Source organism: Cryptotermes secundus, unplaced genomic scaffold (assembly GCF_002891405.2).
Source record: "Cryptotermes secundus unplaced genomic scaffold, Csec_1.0 scaffold305, whole genome shotgun sequence".
In the NCBI taxonomy this organism is placed as follows: domain Eukaryota; kingdom Metazoa; phylum Arthropoda; class Insecta; order Blattodea; family Kalotermitidae; genus Cryptotermes; species Cryptotermes secundus.
The window spans coordinates 222,840-236,145 of NW_019734353.1; the positions used below are offsets into that span (position 1 = coordinate 222,840).

The following is a 13,306-nucleotide window of genomic DNA, read 5'->3' on the forward strand; positions in this document are numbered from 1 at the left end:
CATGACATGCTGCACAAGCCATCAGTGACAGGAAACCTCTGTATACCTTGTATCCATATTTCTTAGTATACTGCGATGATAAAAGGATGCACAGAGTCCATAGTGATTTGGACGTCGTGATAGCACCTATATATTCGCGCTGAAACTACGTTGCAACAAACTTAGCACCTACATAGAAAGACCTACCCCTCCTTCGTCGAAGAGGAGGCCTCATTTCCAAATACGTACATATCTAGGAAAGAATGAAAAGCTTGGTTATGGATCTAGTGAACAGCGAAGCCAGGAGTGACTGTGCTGGTGAATGCCAGCAACAATTTACCTTACCGACCGACCAGGTTGCTCTGCTTCCTAACTGCTTCGTGAAGGTTTCTTCTGCGACCATGAAGATAGAGGTATGTTTCCCCGAAACGTCTGTTGATTTTCAGCAGGCTACACGGCATACGCCAGAAGACAACTCTTTTGCAGTTTTGTTAGTTATGATCTCGTCAAAGCACGCAGAGATGCACTGCGTGCTCTTTGTTATTCTCAAGCAGCAACTACTAAGCTAATTTCTCCACACAATGAAGCGTACTATCTGTGTACCCTGTGTAGTCATTTGAAAGTCAGTGAAAGCAAGTGCCAAGCTGGTATCTTTCGCGGCTTATTCGGCCCTGAATATGAAGGCGGTATGTTTCTCCGAAACGTCGGTTTATCTTCGACGCATTACACAGCGCTATATCCCAGAAGATAGTACTCTTCATAAATACCGCTGCGAGAACCTCAAATCTGCGTGCAATGTTTTTTTCCTAATTGAATCCTAAGGGAAATCCCGGGATGTATGGCAGTCCTTGAGTTTAACAATCATGTCCTTGTAACTTTAGGCATAAAAGAAAAATTAAATTCTTCTTCCATTACAGTCAAGTTTGTTTCGATGACAAGTAAAAAAAGTAAAAGACAAATTGCGTATGCATCGCCTATCTTAACAAAATTGTGTAATACTCGGAGGACAATATGCAATTACATTCTTGACCTGAATAAGTGACGTTCAAAATTGAACCAACTTCATTGTTGCCAGTAACTCACGAAAATACGCTAAATATGACTTCACATTCTGCCCAACTGGCAATATTCTATATATACTAATGTGTTATGTATGCTCTATACGCGTGTGATAATAATACAATCAACCTTGTCATATGTATTGCATGTTTTACATATCTTCATACGTAACTCGTAAATGTAATATTGTTAAGTTATAGTTATGGCAATCATGTTTAGCAGTATTAGTAGTGCTTCGTCGCTCGTCGTTTTGTTGACCTTCAAATGATCGATAGTCCAACCCTAGCAACTTGTTATCGTGATGTGTGTTTGTTAAACTACGTTCGTTACGTAGTGAATGGTGCTGAAGCAAAAAGGAGCGTGACCGCCGAAAAAATGCCAGTCGGTGGTTATCCGCCCATAGTTGCAGTGAGGAGAGAATACAAGGAAAACATAACCCAAATTACGGAGTAACCATGGCTGATGGACGAACGTTCCGTACTGAAGACCGGCGAAAGAGAGCGCGGCAGAATGGAGTCGTTCAACCTTTGCTTACAGGCAGGTTTTCGTTTCTCTCGCCTTTATTGTACTCTAAACCTGTTATTCTTGTAACAGTTTTATAGAAATGGATAGTAGGACCCAGTAGTTAATTTTCAGATGATAATTCGGCATGTATAATGTGAACACGTTTATAAATGAGTTGAAGCAGATTATGTTTTGTCATGACACGAAAATATACTCACGTATATGTATATACTTACATATTTATTAAGCATTTTATGAATGGGTAATAAATAATGATGTGATTGTACGTAGTATGACGGTATGCTTTATTATTAGTGTTTTTTAATTTGTTGTTTGGAACGCTTTTATGATCCCTCACAATTCCGTCTGTTACTCCGAATTAAATAAAAGCAAGCACCCAGAACTATTTCTCACATCGACTGTGAATGGGGTTCACGTTAGTTGTATTGATGTCACACCGGTAAGTTTATATTCATTGTTGCTTCAGTTTTGTAGGACTCCCACAAATTTTTTATGCATCCAGGTTTTTTATGTGGGTTTTAAGGGGGAAGGGAAATAGAAAGGTGCACGTTTCTCAGATTTAAGACGCACCTCAGTTTTTCAATGGGAAAGATGTGTAAAATGTGTGTCTTATATTTGAAGTAATACAATATTAACTTTCAATCTGCTTCAAGTTATATTGCTTCATTTACATTGATTGTTGGTCAGTCCTGCAATCACCAAATGCATTTAGGAAATTCAAACATTTTGTTTTGGTTATGAAGCTTGAGTTGTGATAATCTGCCTATTTTCACACACAGACCTCTACCAGATTACAATGGCATATGCATATTGGAAATCAGGAAAGATCAATGACACGGCAGTATTTGATCTATACTTCCGCAAGAATCCCTTTCAAGGAGAGTTTACTATATTTGCTGGCCTGGAGGAATGTCTCAAATTTTTCGAGAATTTTCATTATTCAGATAGTGGTAAGTTCGGTACAGCAAGTTTGTTTGTTTGCTGTAATGATTTGTGTGAATGTGGTTGCTTTTGTAGTAGTGGTGGTGGTGCATAGTAGTAGTAGCAGCAGCAGTAGTAGTGGTGATGGTGGTGGTAGTAGTAGTACACTTTGCCTGTAAAATTGCCTCAGAGATGCTAATTGCAATAAATGAGATCAGGGGATGTAGGAGGCCAGAGTCCTCTGCTGATTATTCTGTTCTCAGACACCTCGTGTAGAGTGGGCAGCAGTATGTGCTGCATCATTGTCTTGCTGGAAATACCTATATACTGGCTCTCTTGAGCCTAAAATTCTGGTTAACCAATGTTGAAGATGAAATTAAAATTGAATTCAAAGTTTGCTGAAAAAAAAATGATGGGACAATGATTCACTGTAAATTTACAGCAGAACCCCAACTTTTATATTGTGTAATGACACTTCTTTAATGGCATGAAGATTTTAATCACTCCATATTCGTTTATTTTGCATATCATGACCATTAAGGTAATCTGTGCATGATTGCTTATGAACAGCACTTGTGGTTCCATGATCCTGCCATGTACATTTTGCTGCAGCCGCTGCAAAGAGATAACTCCTAAATTTGATTTTGTTTCATTCTGGTCTATCACACTAACAATATCATAAAGAGGTTAAACAGTTCCGTTGTTAGTCACACTCGATGGAAGTGTGTAACCTCTTTAAGATAATTCTTACTTCATAATCTGATTCTTTAAGCTCATATGCAGTCATTTTGTATGGGCAAAATTTAAAAAAAATTAATTACTCTTCACAGCCACAAGACTAAATGTCACGAATATAGAAGACCAGTTCCCTGTGCCAGTTGTTTTTGCAGTTTTGTGAGGACTGAACTCTGACTGTGCCTGTGTTCTTAAGTTAGCACACTCATTCTTGAAGTGTGTTTTTGTGACTAAGTGAGCTCAAGTGCTATTTTTTGACAAGCTTTGATACACTGGATTTTGTGAGAATTTTGTCTTATTTGTATTTATGAGTGGTATTCCGAATTAATTTTCTTTAAGTTTGCTTTCTTATGATGTGTTTGACTGTGAAGACTCAATGTTAAATCATATACCCCATTGCAAAATTAACCAGTTGAGACATCAAAATGGAAAGATCTGCAAAGGCACAGCTTTCACACACTGCCATACCTATCACAGCAAATTTTATGACTGCATAAATGACCCATTGTCATAGGTCTCACAGACAAAACATACTGTATTGTTTGTTTGTGGTATTGCTGCATTTCTTTCATTACCTTGGTTATGTTGATGGTCGTATTAATATGCAGTATATAATGAATATGGAGTGAAGAAAATCCACACTCCATTGCAGTGTGCATGTTTCCCTTTCTGAGGATGAACTTCAGAAAATGTTGCAGAACTTGAAGCTGCAAGGCATACTGGAAGGCAGAAGATGGTCAATTAGAGCAGTTCTTATAACATTTGTTAAGTATGTGTTACTGTTTTATAGTAATCAGTAATGAAGCTCTTGTTTAAGTAGAGAGATAGTGTGCTGCATGCGTAGAAGACCCCTGTACTGGTCTCTCTATGGTCATGTAGCAAATACTGTCATGCTGTTTCTAGCAGCATGCTTCTATGTTGAATACTCTGTAGATACTTTTTAAACTGTATTGTTTGTAAGATAAGTATTAGACATGAACTTATTCTTCACACACCTGTTGCTAACCTTACAGTCCATTCAAAGAGTGATAAAATTCACAGTAAGTTCCTCCCTAAATAATAGATGATTTGAAATAACATAAAAGAATTTGCTTTTGATTAACACATTTTATTGTGTTGGTTAATTTATGTTAGGGATGATTCCATGTCAGATCATTTCAGTCCACCTGATCCCTTCAAATTTCAGTAAAATTTTTTTAGTTTATTGACCCTGTAGAAGGTAGTAAAAGGGGGAAATTTTCCCCCTCTGTACTTTGGGACTTTTTTTGTCAGGCCTGTGTGTGGCGTACCAAGACTCAATGAAGATAATTCAGGTAATACATTGCTGCTTTTAAATCCTCATTTGAGCATCACACACTTATACATATGCTGTTGCAAAATCTGATTACACACCGGCCAGGCATGTTACAGTAGTGAGACAGAAGTAGTGACTAAGATGTAATACTGGAAATATTGCTGGCCAACATTTGACTGTTGTTCAGTGCTGTACTGAGGCAGATGATACCCAGTGTTGATATGAGGGCTCATTAGTATAAAGGTAGCATTGAAACATACAGTATGGTGATCATTGATGCATGCCTCATTTTCCTGATGCATAATTGTAACGTAGATATGTTGTTTATCAATAGGCATGTAATTGAACTACTGAAGCTCAAATATTTTTATCATATTTGTACATATTTTTATGCTTTGCCAAACAGTTGTAATTTAGTGACAGGTTAAGTTAGGTTTCCTTTGATTTTATTTAATATATTTTAATTTGTTTATGTCTGTGTCAGTTCTGTTACGTATAAATGAAACACAAATGTGAAAAATTTGGTTATAGTTTACTTCATGCAGATAAGTCTCAAGTATATAGCCACAGTATTGTAAAGTTATTCCCACATTGGGAATCTTGTATCTTTATTGTCACTCATCTCATGTTTTAGTACAGGGAGTCCTCTATATGTTGGAACCCATCTGGCTATGTTAGTGGGTTAACTTGTTGTCACAGTGTTGCTAGGTCACTTATGATGTCATTTGCCACTTTTTTTTTTCCTTGGCACTACGGCCCCAGTGGGCCTAGGCCTACCTCCATGAACTCCGTTCACTTCGGTCTTTCTAGATCTTACACATACGGTAGAACTCCTTGGGCGAGTGATCAGCTTGTCGCAAGGCCTCTACCTGTAGACAAACACAGAAAAAGGCACACAAACATCCATGCCCTGAGTGGGATTCGAACCCACGATCCCGGCTTCCGAGCGAGTGAAGACAGTGCATGCCTTAGACCGCTCGGCTACCGTGACCGGCGATTTGCCACTTGCGTGCAGTTATTCTCACATTGTAGGTACTGCATAACAAAAGTCAGACACTGTGTAGCCTCAGTATTGAAAGCATTATTAAACAACTCAAGAAGAAAACTGAGAAGTATGTATTTTTGATACTGAAGGTTATGAATGAATGAAATGAATAAATGAATGTATAAGGGGTGGGCCTTCTCGGTCCTTGCACCGCAACCTACAGTGATCTGTTGTGCTTCCACTTTTGATTATCCCCTCAGCAATTCTTCACTTCGAATGAAGCGCGGGATTCTGTATGTGGGGGCATTGAAATAGTCACTTGGTTCCATAAAGTATTGACCCAAGTGATGTAATCTTAAATAAGCTAAGGCCTCACATTCACGCAGGATATGTGTGGCTGTTTCATTTTCTTCTTGACACCTCTCACAAGTGGGACGATCACTTAGTCCCAGTTTGAATAGGTGTCTAGTCCCACCACCCATCATGGCTAGTTCGTGTATGACTTCAACAGTTCCTTCGCTCTTTTAGCAGAGGGTCTTCGTATGAGTCCCTTTGCTTGCCTGAGTCCAGTCAAGGATCCCCAGTATTTCTTGTGCTTCATATTTGTCCAGTCCCTGATTGTCTTTCTGGCAACTCCTATAGAGATACTACAGGCTGGTTCAGGTCCTATGAATGGCTGTTCATCTCCAGTCGTAGCCAATTGATCTGCTGTTTCGTTTCCAGCAATACCCTCATGCCCCGGCACCAATATCAGTTGTACCCTGTTATGGTTGGCCAGTTCCATGAGGGTTTGGTGGCAATCCCAGACCAGTTTTGAGTTGATCTGGTGTCTGTCAAGCGCTTTAAGTGCAACCTGGCTGTCAGATAGAATGTAGATGTTCCTATTTCTGTAGTTCCTATTTAAATTCTCTATAATACCTGCCTTAATTGCATATACTTCTGCCTGGAATACTGTTGTGTACTGGCCAAGGCTGAAACTAAGTTTCCACTTCGTGCCATAGCTGTACACACCAGCTCCAGTGCCCTTATTTATTTTGGAACCATCTGTATACCAGATCAGTCCCCCTTTTCTATCGGGCCAAAATGTCTTCCCCATTCACTTCTGTCACAAAATTTGACCGTGAAGAGTTTTTCATATGCATGTCTCAGTATCATTTTGTCAGACCCAGTTTGTAATATGGGTTCTTTCTTCATGTCCTGAGTTACGTATGGATGTCCGAAACCATCGGATCTAGGTTTCCATTGATCACTGCACTGGAGACGGTAGATTCCTGCCTTGGCCTATGCTTCCAACTGTAGATGTAGTGAGTGGAGTCCAAGGAGTGCCCCCAATGTAGCTGTTGGAGATGTTTGAATTGCTCCTGTGATACCCAAGCAAGCCATCCTTTGCAATTTGCTAAGTTCTGCCTTGCTTGTCTTGAGTTTAACTCTGGGCCACCATACTGTGGCACCGTATGTAATTATGGGTCTTAAAACCGCAGTATATGTCCAGTAACAATGTGCAGCTGCAGTCCCCAAGTTGTACTAAACATGCTTCATAAGGCTTTATTGATGAGCTTGTCCAGCTGCTTTTTCCATGTCAGTCCCTTGTCTGATAATTAGACCAAGGCCACGCCATAGCTCAAGCAGTTAGTCGCTGGCTCCCCACCGCGGTGGCCCAGGTTTGATCCCGGGTCTGGTCAAGTGGGATTTGTGGTGGACTAAATGGCGCTGGGGCAGGTTTTTTCCAAGTACTTTGGTTTCCCCTGCCAATCTTCATTTCACCAATTGCTCCACAATCATCCTCGCCTATCATCTGGGGCTGGTGCAATAGGCCAGAAGTGGCCGCAGTACAAGGGACTTAGTCCAACTCTACTAGCATCAAAAAAAAAATACTAGACCAAGGTACTTTACATTGCTGGAGAGCTGGATCGTTTTATTGAAGAGGGTCAGTTCCTTAAGGTCCTTTATATTTCTCTTCCTGGTAAACAGTGTAATTACTGTCTTATTAGGATTGATGGAAAGACTTGTTCTTTCACACCGTCGGACCATGTACAGAGCTGTTTGAAGATGCTCTGATTCTGTTGAAAGGAATTTTCCATTTATGAGGATTGCTATATCATCAGCATATCCCACTGTATAATACCCATCATCAAGTCCCCACAGGAGATCGTCGATGACCAGGCCCCACAGCAGAGGCGAGAGCATGCCCCCGTGCGGACACTCCCAGAGTTTCTCCTGATAATGTAGCAGTTATGGTTCTGCTTTCCAGCATAGCACTGTAGGCTCTGTGCCATGCTTTCCAGTGGGCTGTTTGCTTATATAAAATGAGTTTCTATCAAAAGCTCCCTCTATATCAAGGAATGCTCCTAAGGCAATATCCTTGTGTTCGATTGCACTTTCTATGTGTGTTACCACATTGTGTAGTGCGGTTTTGGTAGATTTACCTGTTTGTAGGCATGCTGGTTTCGGTGTAGAGGATATGTCCTCCCTGATATGCCTATCCACTATTTTCTCCATCGTTTTCAATAGGAAAGACAACAGGCTGATAGGACGATAAGCCTTAGCCTTGGTGTAATCAAGTTTCCTGTGCTTTGAGATAAACGTCACCTTAACTTGCCTCCAGGCCATGGGGATAAAACCATATGCCATGCAGGCTATATGTATATGCGGCATAGGTGCGGAACTAAGAGTTCCACCCCATGCTGCAAAAGTGCTGCTACAATGCCATCTGTTCCCACTGACTTAAATGGTCTAAAGGTATTCAGTGCCCATCTGACTTTTGATTGGTTAATTATGACTTTGGCCAGGTTCCACTCTGCCATGTTTGTCCTGCTGACCCTGTCCATCGTCTAAATTATCAATCAGTTTCGAATCAGGAAAGAGAACTCTGAATAATTCTTTCAGTGTCTCCATTCCTGTTTGAGTATACTGCCCGTTAGGCAGCTTAATCTTGCTGACCTTATTGGTTGCCTGTTTTGCCGTGATCCTCATGAGTCTGGCACAGCCTGATACATCCTTGATCTCCTGGCAGTGCCTCCTCCATGAGGATCTCTTGGCTTTCCTTATTTTTTTGTTGTAACAGGTAAGGGCTTCCTTGTAGGTGTCCCACTGCCCTGTTATTTTAGCTGTATTAATGAATGTATAAGGGGTGGGCCTTCTTGGCCCTTGCACCGTGACCACAGTGGTCTATTGTGCCTTTTAGCTATATTAAACAGCCTTCTTGTTTTGGTTCTAAGCCCACTTGGCTGTTTACTCCACAAAGGGGCACTCCTTGGTTCGTGAGTGGTCTTAACCGGACAACTGTGATAGATGGATGAGATAATAGCCCATTGCAACTGGTCAACAGACCAATCAGCATCCTTTATTGTGCTTATATTTCGCAAGATGGTCTCCAAATTTACCTTTAGGTCATCTTTATAAGATTCCCAGTTGGTTCTCTTAGTAGCTTGATCTACTGTAATGTTGCTTGTTTGAAAGCATATATATCTGTAATCTGATAAGGATGGCTCATCGGATACATACCAATTACTTATCAGGTTTCCTACTTTATTGGTCCCTAGTGTCAAGTCGATAACCTCCTGCCTATTGCAGACCACAAAGGTAGGCTCATTACCTTGGTTTAGAATATTTATATTTGAACTCACCAAATATTCCATCAAACATTCTCCTCTTGGGTTGATGTCAGTGATGTGTGGGGCGCGTTGGCGTCACACCCAATGATGAGCTGCTTTTTCCTAAGATGGCAGTATTCAGCGATGTCCCTCACTTCTTTGGAAGGTGGTGGTTCATCCAAGTCATATGGAAGATAGGCTGAAGTGATGATGAGCCCCTCACAGCCTCCGCCCAATGTGTATGTCATCCTCACTGTTGTTGAGTCTCTAGAACAAAACTCCAGCAAGGGTAAAGCATTAATATGATTATTAACATATATGCATGATCTCACATTTTCTCCAGGTACGACAGAATAAACTGTTCCCCCTGAATTCTTTAAGCCTCTTATTTGGCCCCTAATTTAATTAATTCGCTTAGTGGGGTGTGGAATCCAGCTGGGTTCACTCGGCACAGCGGCCACTGATGGGCCCATTGTAGCCTGCCCTGGGTGATTATGATGATGGAGAATTTTGTGGAATGAAGATTGGCAGGGGAAACCGAAGTACTCTGAGAAAACCCGCCCAAGTGCCACTTTGTTGACCACAAATCCCACTTGACCAGACCCGGGATCGAACCCGAGCCGCTGCGGTGGGAATCCAGTGACTAACCACTTGAGCTATGGTGCTGCCCATTTGGCCCCTATATATCCAAGGTTTCTGAATAAGTGCTACGTCTACTTTTCCCTCAGCAAGTTGTCAACATAAAATTGCTGTAGCAGCCTTGCTGTAGTGTAGGTTAATTTGAATGAATCATATGTTGTGTGTATGTATGTTATGTGCTCATTCTGTAATGCTGGGAAAGGTGCCCTCCTCCATACCTTCCACCACAGCCCCTTTTCTTTTATCAGACCTGATTTCCTCCAAGGGAGGTCCCTGATCTGGTAAGATTGGGTTGACGAGAGGAGGAATTGTCTCGTTCTCATCAGATACTCTCTTCTGGTCAACTGAGGGAATGGGTACATCATTCCCCTCCCCCTCAAGAGGCCGATTCTGAGGGTTTTGAACTGGGCACAGCAACTTCTTTATGCCGCTGTGCCTCAGGATCTTGCAGGGCTCTAACAGTTCCCTGTGAGAGTCCTGTGTATACCCTATGTCCAGTTCCCTTGATAACAGATAAGGAATCCCAATCTATAATGAGGATCAGACTTTGCCCTTTCGGTTCAGATTTCCTATCCAGTATCCTCCAACTCTCAGTATGGAGACCTGGATTAAGATTCCCGATCCATTTCAGCAGCTCCGCAGGATTTTCGGCAACTTTGTCCTTCCTCTTGAGAGCCACCTATACAGGTCTGAACAGGTTCTTGGCGTCAGTAATCTTCAGGCTAGCCCCTGATTTTAATATGTGATTATCTGTGGTTCTAACGAGCCACTGTCCAGACTCTTTGTCGGCACATGTATATATTAATGCACCTCCCTCCAGTCTGTATGATTTTAGGCATGGTAGATCTCCCAAAGGAGTCCTACGCCTGTCTCAGTTCCTCCAGAATGGAGTACTGGTCTCCCTCTGTTAGCTTGTCTTCAGGATACATTTCCTTGAAGATAGCTACCTTTATATTCGTCAGAGCCTCCTTGTAAGTCCCTGGGCCTTTTCGGAGCTCTGGCCATTTCTGTAAGGGTACTGCCCTCCAACCTTGGCCTCTTAAAGGTCCAGGTGGGAGTTTCTTCCTGCTTGGGCGAGTGTGCATTTCCTGGTTGCTGACTGCCCCCAGTTCCTGCTTTGCTTGCCCCAGCCTTTGTCTTTTTTATTTTCCGTCTAGCGCATCCAGACGGCCTTCTTCGCTAGACGGGGTCCACCTACTCCAGAGACTAGGTGTCACAGTCCTTCTCCTACTGCAGGTGTGCTAGAAGTACTAGCCCCTTGTAGTGGTATGTCAGTACTACTGACTCCCAAGAGAGGAGTTTTTGGTTTTACCTCAGGTAGGTTTTGAACCACTGGTTCTTCCCTGCCTTTGGCTGAAAGTTCAACAGCAGGTTCGTTGGTTGCAACTGGGTCCCTTAGTGGTTCACCAGAGCTTCCAGCCCCCTGCTGGAGCATTTCTCATAGGGATCCCCTTGGAGGGGACACTGAAGGTTAAGTACAGTATGTAGTATTTATTATTGAAACTTGTTTTAGGATATCTTTTATAAAGTGTAATAGAAGATTTAGAAGGAAGCTTCCTAGCATTTTGCTTCCTTAGTAAACAGTACAGCAATTGTCGAATAGATTTTGAGAAACGGGTTCCTTTTTAGAGAAGAACAGAAGTGAAAAAGACATGTTCATGCAGAGCAAACACTAGGTAATGCTGGAGCTCATTTAGAAGATCCCCATGAAAATCTTTACTTATTTCAATATAGCAGTGCATCATAGATATCCCTGCACTGGGGTTCAAGGTTGCTTTATTAAAAGTGATACTGATTTACATTGGTTCAGAAACTACATGAGTCAAACAGTGTTGTGAGGGTGTGCTTTTATAGCTGATGTGGTGACACAGTGTGTATGGCTGTATGAGCAGTAATGCAGTCTTGTTGGGAAAGATGCAGACTAGTATCGTCTGTTAGACATTTTACAAAATGGCTGAGTATTTGTTCCCTTTGCCTTTTAGAATCGAGTGTGTCCTCTAAGAAAATCGGTTTTACTTTATCTGTACTCTTCACTGTATCATTTTAGAACTGTGGAATGGAACCTGCTGTACTAATCCCAGATTGTATGAACTCCAGTATGGGTTACCCTGTTGCTTTATGTCAGCATGCAAGAAGCCAACCCTTGTTGGAAAGGAAAATTAGGCAGTAGTCAGTTTTGCCATCTTGAAGGGCCTGAAGGATCCATCTACTAAAATTTGGTCTGATAGAGGGTCATATGATTGCAGTTCTTATACTGCTGTTATCTCGAAAGGTTTTGTGGCAGTTTGCACTCATGATTTTTATCCTTTTGTCTTCTGTGCAAAACATCTGTGGATTTTCCAAGGCAAATATTCAGTCTTACAGCCAAGTTCATCCCATTTCTCTTTAATGAACAGTCAGTGTTTCAGTACTCCCACCATCACTTTTATCTTAATTCATTTGCAGTTCTGTAATTAGTTTCTCAGTGTGGAAGTGTAAAATCATGAAATTTTTGCCAAATCGTATAGTTAAAATAATTCTTACATAACACTATCAAATGCATTTTGTTTTATATCTGTAGTGGGGCACATGGTAGCATAGTTGGTTGAGGCACTGTGCAACAAGCCGGTAGGACATGGGTTCGATTCTTAATGAGGTCATTGGATTTTTCAATTGACTTAATCCTTTCAGCTGCACTATAGCCCTGGGGTTGACTCGGCCTCTGACAGAAATGAGTACCAGGAATATTTCTAGGGGTAAATGGTGGTCGGCGTTTACAGTCTCATCGCCATCTGTGAGCCAGTTGTCTAGATAATGCGGGACCCTTGACGTCTCACAACCCTATGGACCTCCATGACCTGTTACAGGGATAGCTTTATCTTTATCTTTGTCGTGGCAGTTGGACATACACTAGGTGGGGAATTTATTCAGTATGAAGCTCAGGAGGTAGAAATTGGTGGAATTGTTATGTGTAAGCTGTCCGTTAAATATTTTGGTAACATTAGGGAGCTGGGAATTTTAGCACTTTTCTGTGTTTGTTTAGATATTGAGTACCTGAAACAAACACTTCCCCAGACAATTGAACCTGAGTTCTTTGTGTTCCTACGGCAACTGACAGTGGAAGATGTGATATTGTCTGCCATTGATGAAGGTTCTGTGGCATTCCCAAGGTAATTTAAGCTGTTCTGAATTTGTATTTTCTTTAAATATATTTATAATGACATTAGATTAAAAAGCCTTATATTGCAGCATCTTTATATTCTGCTCTAACAGTAGCTTAAACATAAGAATTTTAATTTATGTTTTGTAATGGTGTTATTTGGATCCTATGGCTTGCAGTGTAACAGAACCACATTGTATTATATTTGTTGTATTTGAATTGATATATTTGAATATAGAATTGGCCAAGAAATTGGCAATAAATATTCTACATAAGAAAATAAAAGCCTGTTGCTTATTTGTCAATACATGTTATGTGTCAGAAAAAACAGTCATAAAATAAGAAAAAATCATGTGCATGGATGAGCTTAGAATATGGCTGGGCAAAGTTTCTAGTAAGTAGGGAAGTTTCGGCAGGCCAAAATCAATACCAGTATT

General features: G+C 41.1%; 1 protein-coding gene across 5 annotated transcripts in view; it reads left to right on the forward strand.

The window, feature by feature from the left end:
- The first annotated feature begins 1,279 nt into the window (after positions 1-1,279).
- LOC111868832 (nicotinate phosphoribosyltransferase) overlaps positions 1,280-13,306 on the forward strand; it is a 53,931-nt gene continuing 41,904 nt past the window's right edge. For all 5 annotated transcript variants that reach the window (XM_023859847.2, XM_023859849.2, XM_023859848.2 and 2 more), the window contains exons 1-3: positions 1,280-1,575; positions 2,343-2,513; positions 12,753-12,879. In XM_023859847.2, the coding sequence (XP_023715615.1) occupies positions 1,494-1,575; positions 2,343-2,513; positions 12,753-12,879 (380 nt within the window). In that variant the 5' untranslated portion in view covers positions 1,280-1,493. The remainder of the gene's footprint in view (positions 1,576-2,342; positions 2,514-12,752; positions 12,880-13,306) is intronic.